General features: G+C 39.3%; 1 protein-coding gene across 1 annotated transcript; it reads right to left on the bottom strand.

Annotated features, from left to right (window-relative positions):
- Positions 1–1,224: 1,224 nt before the first annotated feature.
- On the bottom strand, positions 1,225–16,192 carry armc1 (armadillo repeat containing 1). The gene is made up of 7 exons (XM_017716864.2): positions 15,990–16,192; positions 14,568–14,775; positions 12,215–12,306; positions 9,035–9,224; positions 8,567–8,683; positions 8,413–8,487; positions 1,225–4,654 (listed from the first exon to the last, which is right to left on the bottom strand). The coding sequence occupies exons 2-7, from the start codon at positions 14,727–14,729 to the stop codon at positions 4,463–4,465; spliced, it is 828 nt and encodes a 275-aa protein (XP_017572353.1). The 5' UTR covers positions 14,730–14,775; positions 15,990–16,192; the 3' UTR covers positions 1,225–4,462.
- Positions 16,193–16,235: the final 43 nt, after the last annotated feature.

The raw sequence follows: 16,235 nt of genomic DNA on the forward strand, positions 1-16,235 counted from the left end.
AATTCATCACGGCTACTAGTAGGAACGGCCATTTTAAGTAATTTCACCATTTCATGCTCTGTTTTCGGGAAAACAGACTTAGCATTGGCTACCGTACATAGCCAGCCATGCATCTAGCTAACATTGACAGAGTTATAAAAATTTTTTTTAAAAAGCCAATGAGTTGGCTTATAATGTGCAAACCATAAAAACACTGCAAATGTATGCATGTGCTGATCAACCTTTAAGCATATGACACCTGGTCACTTGCTATTGTCAAAGTTTAATGTTGTTAAAGGTAGCCTCTTAAGATCCTTGGAACCACCAGTCATTCCAAAACGCACTTAGTCATATTCTTCAGAACTTTCCTATTTAATAAATGACACTCAAAATGCAGGTGTCATATGAGAGCTGTAAATGTCTTCTTGCGAATCATATATGTAGAAGGGTAATGTAATTTTACACCCTTATAATAGAAGAAGCTGATCTCACTATTTGTTTTTGTCTACTGTCAACCCATTTTTCCACAAGTCTGGGCTATAAACATATATTAACAGCTGGTATCTCTTCAGTGATCTACTCTATAAAATAATACAGAGTATGATTTTTGGCTTTCAGCAGTAAAGTTTAAGCATATAGCAATGTGTGTGACCATAAAACACTCTCCATTAATTTGAGAGAAGCTTTTATTTCATGCAGTTACTGAATAATTTACCTTAAGATTTGGTCCTGTAAATTCAGATGGACAGACCAAAACATGCCCTGGAGCATAAGAGGTTAAATGCTGCACTTGTTTGCTTAGGTCCAGTGGCCTTTAGGTACCAGCGGCCTGGTAACCTGTGTGAGTGTGGGGAGGAGGGGGCGGAGACAGACAATTCTCTCCAGTGTTTTGAATTGGGACTGTAGTGCGCATTTTAAACACTTTAAAGCAAAGGCAGGAAACAATTTCTTACCCGATTGAAAGAATTTAAAGAAGAATCATAGTCCACTTTTCCAGTTCACCAAAGACTTCTTTCTGTAGTTTTGAAGGGCAGCAATTACAGACAGCTGGTGAAAGTTATTTCACTCCAAAAGCGTCTAAATATGCTTAACGCACATCAGGGCAAGTTAAGATCAACATTTCTGTTCAAATAATCACACTTTTGAGTGTGCGGATTTATTATAGGGTTACTTCAAAGGAATTTAAATACAATGTTTAAAAGCTTGAGTGAATCTCCATCATACCTGAAAATAAACCACAACAAAAACATTTTTTAATCTATTTAATAACCGCCATTACTGTGAACAGGCAACAACTCTGTGTGACCTGATATTCTTTACACATATAATAGCAGATATACACTATACATGAGAAGCTACTACATCTATGATTTGCTACAGTCTAACAGCCTTCCTGAAGTCATGGAAGTCACTTGGGGTCAGTCTAAAAGCAAAACACTTTTCACCGGGAAGAAACTAAATGATTTAAAAACATCTCAAGAACAACAGTATGACAGATGCAACAAAATTAGTCGATGTAGGATTTGTGCGCAAGAAAAAAGTGGCCAACAATTTTGCACTTTAATATAATACTGATGACCTTTTTCTTCTCTTTGTTCGTAATTGTAACATTTAAGTGATGACGGTCAAATTTACAGTCACATAATGACTCTGGAACACGAATGCAAATCCAGTGGACAGACTGTAATTTGTAATAGGCAGATTCATCTTAAATTAAGCAAAAAAAATGCAAATAATGTCATTTAAAAGGGGTTTACTGGGAAGACCTGTCTAAGGACATGTCTAAGGACCTGTGGTGCTATACTAAGGAAAGGCCAGACTCTAGTAAAGAATGTATTCTTAAAAATGAAATTGGCAAAAGGGTTTTTTTTCTGGAGAAATGCCAAACAAGAACCAATCGTAGTTACCTAAAGAACCTTTCAGCAGATGGTCCTTTCAAGGAACATTCCAGCATTTTTTAAACCTACTCTCTAGTTGTAGCAGTAGATGACCATGGACAATAATAATCGACGCTGAAGATACTTCCACTGTGATAATTCATGGGAAGGAAAATTAACAGACTAAATAATATTAACATTATGTACATTAATGCTTTATTCCCTTTAACTACCTACGCAATTATTTTGAGGCATTAATAAGTCATTAGACTACATTACAATACACTATCACTGTCCCTACTGGAGGTTTCGCCAAAGTGTGACATATCGTCTCGGCATTCTCAGCATTTTCTGCCGTTTTAGTGTGTCAACGGTTCAGATCAAATGTAAAATTTGCATCCGCTAACAATCTCATTTTGTAATATGTAAAGCCTGTGTATGTAGCATTAAAACCTACTGCTCATGTGTAGCAGTGTGGAGTTTCTCCAGCAGGGGGTTCTAACAGCACAAAACATGTTTTGTGCATCATTTGAAGAGAAACAGCACCCATGACCACACACCAGCAGGTCTGAAGCCAGCTACTACATTTTCACAGTACTATGATATGTAGCAATATTTGACTGTTCAACATGCTTAGAGGAGAACTCTAAGTTCTCCTCTAGTATTGTTCAAGTATTGTTACGTAAGCTTACAGATACCTGCGTTGGATAGCATCGTGCTGAGTTTTGTGGGAAAGGGAGGACCATCCCACCCACTCAGAGAGCAAGGCCAACTGTGCTCTCTTGGCTATGGATAACTGTAGCACCATCGGCTATAGAATTTGTGGTCTCCTCATAACAGGGCCAGTGCTTAGACAGTTGCACCACTTGAGGGTCTGTGGTTATTGAACATATGCTGCAGATACAGCATATAGAGATTAGGTTCAAAAACAGTTGAGTATTACTTTAAAGAACCATCCAATGAAAGGGTCTTTCAGGAACCAGTGGCACCTCCTAGAAGTGTAGAGTAATTTGGAGCTCCTCTTCGTGCAAATACTTAAATAAGGAAGTGATGCAATACCAATAAAGACAATGATAGATATAAATATACTCGGGGCACTATTTTCATGCTGTAATAAGAAGGGGGTACATGACTCAGCCAATTACCACCAATTACCCACCTTCCACAGATCCTGGAGCAGAAACACCTTCTGCTCTTGTGGGAATGCTCGGAGATATGAGTGGCCAGCTGATGGGCTACTTCTAGTTGTAAAAGACACTTATCTGGAGAGATAAATTGAAGATATTGAGCTGCTGTTTGCATGCAGAAATGACAGGCACTGACCGTGCATTTGGCAAGTGGGGTGGCAATGAAGCTCAAAAACGAGCAAGGCCTTGAACAAAGCTTGAAGCTATACTGAATATAATGTTATTTTAAGAATTAAGAGGACTAGAACTGACCAGTATTTATGCTATAGGTAGTCTGTGATGAAGGAAAACATAAGTCATGAGCAACAAGAACGAGCAAGGGATTTAAAAAAAGAAAAAAGTCACACAGAAGAGTTAAGCTGTCCTACTCAAACTTATCAATGGTCAGAAATACAGTACTTGTCTATAGGTTAGTCTTTAGAGAAGTTACTACAGTGCTTGGCACATAGCGTAACCAGAGACGGTTAGTATTCCAAATAGAGCAATGACATGGTGCATTTCCCTTTTTCTGCATGCATTAAGGTTAGTCATTAGGTTACATGGGTTTGCTTAATGATGCACTGTCGCATCCATTGCTGGTGGTTCTCCAGTTCATTCACTCAATCAGTTTTCCATATGACCAAAGATTCAGGAGTACAGAAATGATAGCAAGTGATTTCCCATCTCAGAACATAAAGCGCCAAAAGATTCAAAAAAGAGAAGTTGTTGAAAATGGATCACAAAATGAATCACAAACTGCAATACAAAGGCACACATACCAAAAGGATAAAGACTCAGAGGATGAAAAAGGCATCGAAAGTTTAGCATGCTTCGAAAAGTCCCTAAAAGGGGTAAAGTGAATTCAAAAAGGATTATCAAATTATTGGCAAAAGAGATTAAGGATGATAAAAATACACAAGAGCCGAGATGAAGGGCAAAATACACAAACAAAAAAAAAAATAATAACAAAGCACCCAAACCTCATGCACCAGAAGAGTTCCATCATACAAAATTGACCCATCTTCAGAAAGCTTCTGCAATCTGACCGAGCACCAAGAAATCTCCAAAAACTGCACACAAACTCAATGCTGTTTGGTATTAGAAACATGGACCCATGAGGAGAAACTGGAGCAAACCATCTTAGAAACTGTCTTCTGACCAAGAACAAAAAAATAGCTGGGCAAGAAAGAGCAGCTACAGAGGACACGTTCGTTCTGAAACCCGTCTGTGTTGCTCTATGGCTTAGTGTCTCTTGTGTTGCGTGCGCTAAAGTGAGCTTTAGGAGGACTTCGGTTTTGCAGCAGCCTGCAATAGTGTTTCTGCGTTTCAGAGACAGTTAAGGTTATTGCGAGATACACGTGGCGATCCAGCACATTCAGGGGCAGCAGCAATGGGAGCTGGGCTGGGTTTTTTTTGGGGAGGGTGATGTATGCCCGTGTGTCACCAGTAGAAGGAGCGGGACAAGAAGTTAGCAGCCGTGCTCAGCCAGCCCACACCGTCCTGCATGGATCCCAACCTGGACACTGCCTTGTGCTGCTCCTGAGCTGGACTCTCATCCTCAGGCAAGTAGTCTGGCAAGTCCATATTCTGTTCGACCACCATACTGGAATCTTCTTGGAATGGGATTACCACCTAGACGGGCAGCAGAAAAAAAAAAGAAAAAAAAAAGCACAAGGAATCGGCCAGTGCTGGATGACGTATGATCTACAGCAGTATACCACTATTGGGGTCACACAATTTTTAGATGAGGTCACTTTAAGAGAAGAAAACAGTCCAATCAAAATAAGCTGTCAGATTTGTAAGGCATTCTTTTGGAGCAGCAGCACTGGGGTACAAGCTTGTTAACTTAAGTAAAAAAACATTTTTTCTTTTGTACCATGCAATATAACTGAAGCCCAGTATCATGGAGGGTCTCTGATCCAGCCATGTGTTTTTTTTCTCTCACTGGGGGTGGTAAGAGGGGGACGAAAGAGGGGGGGAGGTGAAACATGACATTACTGGTTAATTTTTTTTTTTGCCCACTGGTGCAGTGACTAAGGCTGGGTAGTGAAATAACTTCATAGTACAGACTGAATTATTTCTATACTACCAAATTGCACTACCCAAGTTGTTGGTATTAGCATATATGACCATGTTTTTCTTCAAAATCTAGAATGCTGATTGGCTACATTATTTCCATTCAGTATGGATCGGACCCAGAGTTACCATTCTGTAAGTCAACTAGTAGTATAAATTGAAAAATAAAATGTGTATTATTGATCAAATCAACAAAAGTCAACCAACTATTTAGGTACAAATAACCTCTTACACTACCTAGCAGCATACAATAAATAAATGAAAGTGCCTCCGCTTCAATACAATAACAATGTTTTCTCATGATGATATGTTAATACTATTGAATTATGAATCACTAGTGTTTATCTATGCACTAGGAGGCTGCCAGTGACAGGTCACATTCTAGTAACCTCCACTAAGAACTGAAAAATCAATACCGAATTTTAATACCCAAGTTGTTGATCTTGGTATCAATGAGCATGATTTTTTTTTCACAATCCAGATTGCTGATTGGCTACAGTAATTATATTTGGTATGCATGAAAGAACTTCTTGTTTAGTCTATATTCTGTTGTGGTTAGTAAATATACTCAATTAATTCACCACACATTAACCCCTAGTGTAAGCCACACTCATTTTGCTTGTAATTTTAAAAGATATGTTATCAAAAATGTATCATTCAGGAATCATTACTGACATGGAAGCATTGCTTTGGATAACAACATCAAATAACATTTTATAATATCTAGCTCTAAAAGTGACGTAATCAAAAGGCAGAAGAGTCTTAAATGTGGGCAAAAATCATTACATTTTGATTAAGGACAGTTAAACTGATTAACAGTATGTAACAGTAAACTGATGAAACAGTATGTTCAGTTACCTTGAAAAACAGACCTGATGTTTTGAGTAGAACTGGCTCATATTAGTATATGTTTACTTCATATAAGACATACGTTTACTTAATCAGGAATTCAAGTAAAGCAATAAATAAAAATGTTTATCTGTACTGTGCTTTGTGTTACTCGACATGGGAACATCAGCACATATAAGCAAAAAAAAAACAAATTTGTATAAAGTTTTCTGACCCAGAGTTAATAATCAATAGTCAACAAGCAGCATGAACTTTAAATTAAATAAATTATGTGTTATTGATCAAATATAAAGACACAAAGTTAAATCACTGAATAAAGTAATTTGTGCAAATTAGCATGCACAACCATAATGAAATCAATGATGCCACCTGCTGTAAAGCAGAGGAACAGCACAGAAAACAGGGGACAGTACTGTCATGTTTATGACCACTGTAGGTCATGACTGTGTAGCTTCAAGTAAAGAATGCCCTTCCAATTCTATTGGAGAGGGCACATCTCTTAATTACCACACAGGGCCTATTTAACTCAGTGTCTCCAGCCCCCTCCCACCCATACTACACTGTTTCAGCGGCAGGCGACCCTGTTAGGAAAAAAGGGGGGGAAACTGAGCAGAACTTGGAAAGGGAGGGCTTGGGTTAGGGTAAGCCCCCCCAGGCATACAGGCATCAGCAGCTCTCCTAATGTCTGCCTGCCTGCTCGCTCAGTCTGTTCACTACAGAGAAGACAGGCCACCAACACTGCAACCTCCACATGCAGCATCCTATAGACATGAAAAATGCCATACTGACAAACCCAGATTAGTATGTTTTGGTGGGATGAATATCCAGGGGCAAAGGGCACAAATGCCCCCTAATCAACATTAATGGCCCATAAAATACAACAACAGGGGGAAAAAATAACCCCCCAAAAATATGTTAAATATAAAAAAATTACACATGTACATTGCAAAGTTATCTATTGGTATTTTGCAAAGTCAACAAAAGCAAAATTGTCCCTTAATTATTATTTAGCAAAAACTGGCAGTATTTAGGCCTTAATTAATATAATCACTTGCAATTGTCTGTTTATAAAATATTTAGCAATTGCCACTGCTAGAAAAAAAAAACCTTAGCTCATATGAATTAGCTGCTATTTAAAGGGAACATTATTCGTTGTATTTTATTCTCCCTCCCCCTGACATTTGCGTGAGGAATAAAGTCATGAGTGTTACTGTTCTGGCCGGCTGCCCTGTGTTTTGGCTCATTTAAAAGGCATTCCAGCATGAAAAGCACCGTATAACAATAAAAATGAGCTGAACTGAATTGATCCAGGTTCGATAAGTGTATATATGTACAAGTGTTGGATTCTGTGACATCACAAAAGCAAAGAAATAAAAACGAGACTGGTTTTACAGCTCAGTTTCCATAGCCAGACTGTATGAACAGGGGAGAGAACAATACACTTAACAATAGCCAGAATGGCTGTACTGTGTCGTTTTGGTGAGGACTGTCCTGTTCTGTTAATTCAACACCAGACATCTGAATGTGCGCTCTCAGGCATAAGTCTTAATGTGTGTTTTTTTAAGCATTGGTAGGCTGGAACCAAGTCTGTACTGGAACAGTAGGCATGATACACTTAGCCTAATGTGCTACAGCTTACAACGATACAGAATAGGTTCGATTTTGACTTTGTCACTCCAACACCAATTAGTTGACCTTACACAGATGTGTTTATCACCTAGATTTGTGAAAGCAGAGCACCAGTTGAAATTAACATTTACAGAGGTGTTTGGATCCCACTAGGTAGCTGGGAGTGAGGAGCCAGCTAGCATTAGCTTAGCTAGGTGCTAATCCAAACACCACAGAACAAGCTTAATATCAGCCATCTGTCCCTCCAACACCAGCTGCTCAACTTCGCTCCCTCAGATTTTAGTCATTATTATCTAAATTTGTCAGTAAAGCTTTCTATTAGTCAGACTTTAAACTGTTCTGTAGTGAGCAGAGCTGGCAGTATGCTAGCCAATACTAACTAGCCACTCTCCTACTAGCTTCACCTGGATGGCAGCAGTTTTAAACATTTATAAACTGTTGTTAGAAGCTTTGGCATTTATTGAATGGTGTATTTAAAATTGTGCACTGCTTTCATTTTCACTGCAACAGTGTGAATTAACTTATTTGATTTATTTTTTTCCGGACTCAAAATAAGTCAGGATGCATTGTGGCACAATACCAACATAAACGTAGAACCAATCAGTGGACAGCTAAGTTTTTATGCAATCCCACCGAATGGGTCTGTAGCCCTGAACACAGTTAGCTAAACATGTCGAGAAACTTGTGCTGAGCACAATGGAACTGCGTCCGTGTGGAAACGCCACTAGAATGGTTAACCTCTGTGCTCCCAACTGTCCGAACTGTGGAAAAGAGGCAAGAGTTTACATGCTACGTCAGAAGTAGCGTGTACTTTTGAAGTTCCTGCGTTCGCTCACCTCAGAACCATCCTCTCCCTTCACCACCTGCTGTGCTTTCATCACTTTGGTTGATGCAATGGCGGAGCCCAGGGCCTGCAGAAGAATAGAAAGGTTTCAGTATGACACTACATCTACAACATTGTCATTGAAAGTTAAAGTACCATGAGCTCACCTCTGCCTTCAAGTCAGAGCGGATCCTGACCACACACCTCTTAACAGCCATCTGGAAGGTAAAGCTGATGACCCCTCGGATTTTCAACAGAGCCTCCTCACAGAGACTCCTCCGACTCTGAAACATACACAAATATTGAAAGTGAGATAATCACAATAAAACACAAATACTAAAACTGAGAATAAAAATGGCGAAATTTGACTGTTCCACAACATGCAATACATATTGCAGTTTGCCCAAAATTCATATAATGCTAAACGCTGTGTAAATGTGATCTTATATAATGTGATCTGTATGGGTGTAGCAGATACGTGGTTTACTCCGTCTCAAACTGAACACCATGCTGTTTGGCTGCTGACATTTTGAGCAGTCTTGCCCTTGCTCGTCTGGCTATGCTAAATGGAGGCAGCTGCCCCAGCGGGAAGGTATCTGTAGAGAGGGCTGTCAGCCACAGCTGCATGTCCTTACCGAGTCATCCAAACCGTCGATCTGCAACACCACAGTTTTGGCCCGCTTGTTGGAGGAGCCCAGGAAGAACTGGGCCTTACGGCGGCATGAGGCAGCTGTTTCTGCCTGCTCAGATTCAGCACTGCTGGAGTTCTGCAGGATCTCATAGATCTCTGAGGCCAACAGCTTGGTCTCTCCCGGTGACGTACCCCTAGTGTGACAGAGAGAGCTGTTTTAAAAGCGAAGACTAACCTTCCCAGACACCAAATAAAATATTTTTCAATATTTAGATTGGCATGATTACTAGATCAAATTTACTCACTGATTAAAATCTAATTTCTTTTTGATTTGACAGTGATTGGACAGAAATTCACAAGACAATGCATATTTTTTAATTTAAATAAACCTGACGCTTTTTTGTTTCTATTTCTATTGTAATGAAGACTATTAAAACTTTCTGTTACTTTTTTTAATAAAGTATTTGAGTTTTAGAAGACTAAGGATGGTTTGTTATGATTCAGTTTAATTTTGTTGTTTGACTTTAAAATAAAAAAGTAATCCCTGATTATTGAATCACTAATATAACTGACGACATTCAATTTAGACACCCTAGCAAAGGCATGGTCACCTAACTTTTAGCATGCACATCTTCACACTTCACACTACAATCAACATGGTTTAATTATCACTCAAATAATATGAGAATAATATGACTTAAGTGGCTCTTGGAAATAAGCACTACTGAACAAAGTCTTGGTCTGGCCAACTGGTCTCTACAGGTAGACTTTTTTGGTTCGTCGATCAAATGAAAATTATATGGACAGTTTAAAACTCAAACTACACGTGCCAAACTCCACAGACAACCACAGCACACAGGCAACCAACTTAGTCAATCTGTCGGGTGAAAAGGATATGCTTAAAGGAGACGTGTTACCAAGCCATTGTTCACGTTAGGCTTTCTGGCTCTGCCAATGGGAGATCTAAATGATCCAATGACATCTAAATGCTTTACCTATACATACCAGACAAATTCAGGTCACATAACCGCAAAAAGACTTTAATCTAGACTCACATCAATCTACAAACCTGAACATGACCGAGATGCAGGAGTGGATATATTTAAAAAGCTGCACTGGCCATTCGGGCCATTGACTATGGCCAAAACAGACAATTTGTGTTTAAATTTATAGAAACGTAAGTCATATGTTCTGTTTACAATTTTCAAACATACTTCAGCACCAAAAACTACTCAGGGGTTGCTCCTCATGCACTCCATTTGTCTGTTAGTATACAAGTCAAGCCAGGGAAAGGTGTAAAAGGATCCTTGTTTTGTTCTGATTTTTTTAAACAATATAGTCAACCAGATTAAAGATTTATCATTCAATAGTGCTTACAAACCTCCATCTTTAGGGTTTGATCAATCAGCCCAACCAGAGTTTGTTGCTGGTTGTTACTGGGATCACACAAGAGAAGTGCATTAAAACAGGGCTCATGTTGAAAACTATTGTCATCCTTGTCAATATTGTGTTTTATAAACAAGTTACCCCTAGTAAACAATAAACTTGTGCCCAACAGAACATCACATCCTTTCAAAAACATTTACAATAGCAAATGGTGCAAAAATCAGATTTTCTGTAAACAGGCTCTGAATCTCACACTGGAGAGTGAAAGGTAGTTTGTAAACATGTGAAAATTCAGTTTATCTTGTGGTTTGCTAAAGTCTTGAGTCTGTGAAACAACAAAAATAAGTTAATGTTACCAACCTGTATAGCAAAAGCAGAGCAACTGTTCCCCGTTAATCACTTTCCATGCCTTTAACTCTCAACAGCTGAAGTCAGATTCTTGTTTGTATTTTCCCATTCCACCTTAAATGGTGCAGCAGCATTATTCTGGCGTCTCATGCTAGCATGACTTTCAAAATAACCAGAGTCAACGAAACTGGCTCAGCTAACGAGACACAGTCCTCCTGCATGAAGGATAAGCAAATGTACTGACATATGATCCCTTTTGTAAACAACGGCCAATCAGCAAACGCATATTTGTGCTGAAAATTGGACAGCTGACCGATCCCGCCATCTCTAGTCATGATGATGTATTTTTCATAGAATGTAAAAGAAATGCCAACATTCATTCACCTTCTTTTTTTGGACAAAGTCCACTTGCCAAAATAAGAGCACAGCACATGGCAAAAGCATAACTAACACAAACCAATTTCCTTGGAAGACCAGAACAGTGGAAAACATTCCAATGCATTGGTTCATGCCATGTATGTGTCTCGCAACCATCAAATCTAACAGATAAAGAAACACAAACAATATTTCGTCCTGTACATAATATACATGTGTGTCTTTCAGACAAATTACCAGCAAAAAAACTCAGCATCTGAGCACTGATTTAAAGCTGAATCGGTAAAACTTCTCAGTGTTGTCCTCTCGCTGACCGGGGCCAGATACGACCTCTAGCGAAAGACGCCTGCCCCCAATATGGTAACATGGAGTTTTGGAACTGCAGGCAGTCCTTGACAAGTTCCACATTAACTGAAGTGACTGGTGGGTCGCAAGGCCGGGAAACGAGGCTCCCTTAGAGCAGGAAAAACGCAGCACTCTGCCAACTGCTGCTACTTGTGTTGGTGAGGCTCTGTGAAAAACAGCAGTCACTAACTGCCAAAGGGCCTACAGACACTCGCACTCGCTCAAAACAACCAGAACACATCACCAATAATACCAGCCTATGGACTTTGCACCTCTTTAGAGCTGAGCCTGTGGTGCCTCATGCTGGATTAAGAATGTGAAAATCCAAAGGCACCCGCCGAGTTCTGATTTTCTTAACACACGCTAATCAAAACAACAGGGACAATATTTCCCACTTGAAACACAAAACGAAAATAATATAAAAATTAAAAAAAAATAATAATAATAAAAAATAAACAAACAGATTGTGCACCTTTGTTCATTAAAGTAGGACAGTATTTTGCACTGCTTTTTTCATTAAGCTTTAACAGCATTTTTTCATCGCCACATTCATTTAGGTTCAAAGCAAATAATGCTCATTATGACAGGGCCACCTTACTTGTGCAGAGAAATTGTGCACAGCTGACAGTTTTTGTCAGAACAAAAGGAGAGGGATCAGGTTTTCTATGGAAAGTGCAAAGTGAGCCAAAGTGCCTTCTCATTTTTTGAGCAGATATAAGGAGGGACTTACTTCTGCATGACATTCTGCAGGCTCAGCATCATGCCCAACTCGCCCTTCAGCTTCTCCCTGTTGGCACGGCATTCTGCCAGGTAGCGTACCGCCTGGTAGGACACAAACATTCAGCAAGGGTCAAACAGAGCCACACCACTGCTGTGCCAGGCACTGCTGCGTTTACATATGCAATAAAAGATTTCTGAAAACTACCTGTGTTTTGGGTGAGCTGTATGTTGATGCTAATACAGTAAAAGTAAGTAATAGGGCAAGAATTAATACTAAACCCTCAATCACATTTTTGCATCAATTTGCGAAATGTACGTGACCAAGTCTGGAGTGAAAGATTGGTGACAAAAACAAACCTACATGTTGGTGCAGTCAGCTGACTATAAACAGTCACTAACCATAAATAGTAACAACACAAACGTCAACAAAATTATAGAAGACAATTACAGACTCATAAGAGTATAGTGCTGCACACTGATCTGTAGCATGAAAATTTAAATAACTGATGAGGTTGCTTGCAGTGGAGTGAAGTGTGTGCAGCTGCAGTTAGCCAAAGAGCTAACACAGCAGTTAGCAAACTGCCTAAATCGCCTACCATGACAAGTAAAAACACCAAAAAAAGATAATAATACAATAATAAAACGCTTATCATACAGTCTCTCTTTTATGTTTACAGCCAGTAGAGCAGAAATGTTCAAAGATTCATACTTTATATATTGGAGGCTCAGGGCTACTCCACGAAGTTCTGCCTTTTCAGAGGTCAATGCAGCCAAAGCAGTAGCACTAGATAAGATAAGGCTTTGTCATTCGCATCACACCTGGTACATGAGGTGGAATGAAACAGTGTACTCAATGTCCCAGTTAACTCCCAAGAACAAAAGTAACAATAAACAAAAAATAGTAAGGTGCAAATAACAGCAGCATGAGTATGAGGTAGAAAGTGTACATCTTAATACTGATAATGTATAAAATGACATGTATAAAGTGATATGTACAGGGATGATATAGTAGAGGCACTGATTCAGTACAGCAGCAGAGATAAATAAGTGGACATGAAGTGCCATTGCAGTGATGTTTATTTGGAATTTAAGAGTCTGTTATAATACAACAGACTCTTGATCAAAGATGTGAATTCATGAAAGAAAATCAAAGGAATTTGAGTATTCATGGTGAATATAAGTTTGGGACAAGAAACTAATCACCAAAGCAAATTCCACTAAAAATTAACATATTTTTCACTGGCAAATGCTAGTTTGACTCGTTAGGAAAGGACTTCCTGTGCATCAAGACACACATTTGTGTTATTGACACAAAATGTAGGGACACTATGGCTGATATTAAACATTTAAATCTCTTGTAAAAGACTCAAGCTGAGAGTGAATTTTTCAGTTTAAAGACTATGAAAAGCCCCTTCAGAGGATGTATCCTAAAAGTGAAAAAACAAAAACAAAAACAAAACAAAACAAAAAAAACATAACAATAAACTTTTAAACGGTCTGCTTTGGGTCAGATACATGGGAATGGGCTGTCTGACAGATAAGCCTGTCTCAGCTGGCTAATGCAGAGAAAGTCAGATAGCCGACAGTACTGCTAGGAAGTTGATCTGCAATAACTGTTTAATGTATTTGTACAATGATCAATAGTTCTATGTTCTACCTCTTTGAAAATACAAAAACAGAAATCTGAAACAACTCAGCAGCATGACAAAGTCTGAAACAATACCTACTTAAACTCACAACATAATGCAGGGTGCAAAACCTATTTAAATCAGTGTGTCCTTGAAGCTGCAACAGCAACACCCAGCCACTGCTTACTTGATAACTCTTTTAAAACCAGGAAATAAAACATTTCCCACAGTAGTATTTTCATGGAACAAGGCAGGATTCACAGGAGTGATGTTTGGCAGCATTAAGGAGATTTAGCGTCAATTAGAAAACAGATCTAACACCATTGTTCACACCGCCTGGACGAAAAGAACACAGCAGACGCCAGCTGTTCCCAGTCTGCTGCTGTCTTATGGAAGTGGCTGGGTAAATGCCACTAGATGGCTGAACTGCACACTCAGAGGGAGGGCTCTCTCCAACAGGAGTCACTGGAAAATGTAAGCTATTCTGACAGCACTAGACAGCAGGACACAACCACGTGACATGAGGACACACTACAGAGGGGAGGTCTTTGAACCCAATGAGCAGAGCTGGGCTGTTTTCAGTATGACAGCATGAACTCAATGCACCTATAGGTCGCATCCAGACTACTTTAACAATAACGTATTAAAATAGGAGCCCTGCCATATTACTTACTGCTGTGTCTTTCTTTTGGCATCATAACACAATAACACAAGTGAAAATTCATATGATCTCACCAATAATGCAGAGTAGACGACTTGTGGGTTGGGGTGGTCAAGAAATAAGATAAGGCCTGGTAAGCAGCCTTGGTCTTCTACAATAGCTCGTCTGTTCAGTGGGTCAGCAGCTAAGTCCCTTAGCTGGTTGACCACAGCCAAGGCATCTGGCTCCCCACTCATGGTGTGACCACACTTAGGGCCATGTACACAAGAGGGCCTCTCGAAACTATGAGGAAGAAAAAAAAACAGACACCAGTCAAATTGCACTCACTTGCAAAACTGGATAATTTAATTGTTGATTATTAGATGTAAAGATACACATCAGGTTCAATGTGATATTTGATTCCAGGGTAAAGTTTCTGTTACATTTACACTGTTTTGTGTATTAATCACAGTTTCTGTTTTGAAGACTTTATTTGACAGATTGGTTTGGCTCTGAAAATATGATTTGTTTTCCAAAAGATTACAAAGTAGTATGTCCTTGTGCAACACACTGATCTTATAAAACAATTCAAAAAACTTAACGGTATGTCCCCATATTCAACCCCCAAAACTGAAATATCATAAACAAAATAACATGCAGTAAAGACACTATAATATGTACAAAATCTGACCCGAAACATTCAAAGTGCTTTTTCATTTTTGTACTTTTCATAAATTTCCACAAAAGCAAATGCGAGGAGATCAAGGGGCGTCTCGGCGGTACGTTTTTAAAAGCCGATATTCGAAAGTGTGTTGAAATCTCTATTGATTACATGGATCTTGCAGCTTACAACAATGCAGCACTCTGCAAAAATAAGAAGTCAGAATCGATTACGTGGCTTGTCAGCAGCCTTGATTCAAAGGCAGACAGACAGCAATGTATGCTAACGTTGATGATAATGCCACGACCAAACAAAGGAGTAAAATAATGATGCTGTATATGGAAAAGGGGGCCTCTGCTGGCAGCCTAGCAGTAACACAGGGACTTGGCCTTCAAAAACATATAAAACAGACCTACTTATGAAAGATAATTTCACGGCTTAGCTTGTGGAAACTAGCTAACGTGTCTTCTTGATTTCTACAGTAGCTGGGCAGCTAGTTGGCCAGCTATTCATTCTTCTGAGTGCTGCTGTCCTTACTTAGCTGGCTAGCTTGAGAATTCGCTACAGCGTAGTGTCATTTAAACTCGGCTTGTCTCCTCATTTCACCGTGTGCAACGTTAAAGAGGTTAAAACAACAAAAAAACGTGTATATTCGGACATATAAACTGAACGACCTGAGAGTTAACCTTGGACACTCCTGTCAGACTTCTGTCCATGAATAACCTCAGAAAACACGCCTAGGACAAGAGCTCTACTTCACAGCAGCTAAGCTAAGGTAAACTAAACATAGATACGCTAAGCTATGCTACGCTAAGCTAACCACCGCTAGCACTTCCTAACAAGTAACGCGCTTTACCTCGCCTTAGATGATCTTCAAGTCTTCGGAGAATCCAGACAATCGTTGAATATGATTTACGTGGACACGTTACTGTATGTCAACAATAAAATACACATAACAACATACGTGTCAATGACAGATAACAAAGATAAGCTAATGTGAAAACGCTCGCTTGACCACTTCCAGTTCCACTTCCATGAAACACCCCAGCGCCCCCGATTTGGTCTTCGCTGATTGGACGTTAACATTACAGCGGATTTCTGA

Source organism: Pygocentrus nattereri, chromosome 24 (assembly GCF_015220715.1).
Source record: "Pygocentrus nattereri isolate fPygNat1 chromosome 24, fPygNat1.pri, whole genome shotgun sequence".
NCBI classification, from domain to species: domain Eukaryota; kingdom Metazoa; phylum Chordata; class Actinopteri; order Characiformes; family Serrasalmidae; genus Pygocentrus; species Pygocentrus nattereri.

Excerpts from the sequence above, each read along its gene's own strand:
- armc1 (XM_017716864.2), bottom strand. The coding sequence starts at position 14,729 with ATGAGTGGGGAGCCAGATGCCTTGGCTGTGGTCAACCAGCTAAGGGAC. Across the intron at positions 8,684-9,034 it reads TCGACGGTTTGGATGACTCG|AGTCGGAGGAGTCTCTGTGA; the intron begins GTAAGGACATGC and ends TGTATGTTTCAG. Across the intron at positions 4,655-8,412 it reads AGGGAGAGGATGGTTCTGAG|GTGGTAATCCCATTCCAAGA; the intron begins GTGAGCGAACGC and ends CTGCCCGTCTAG.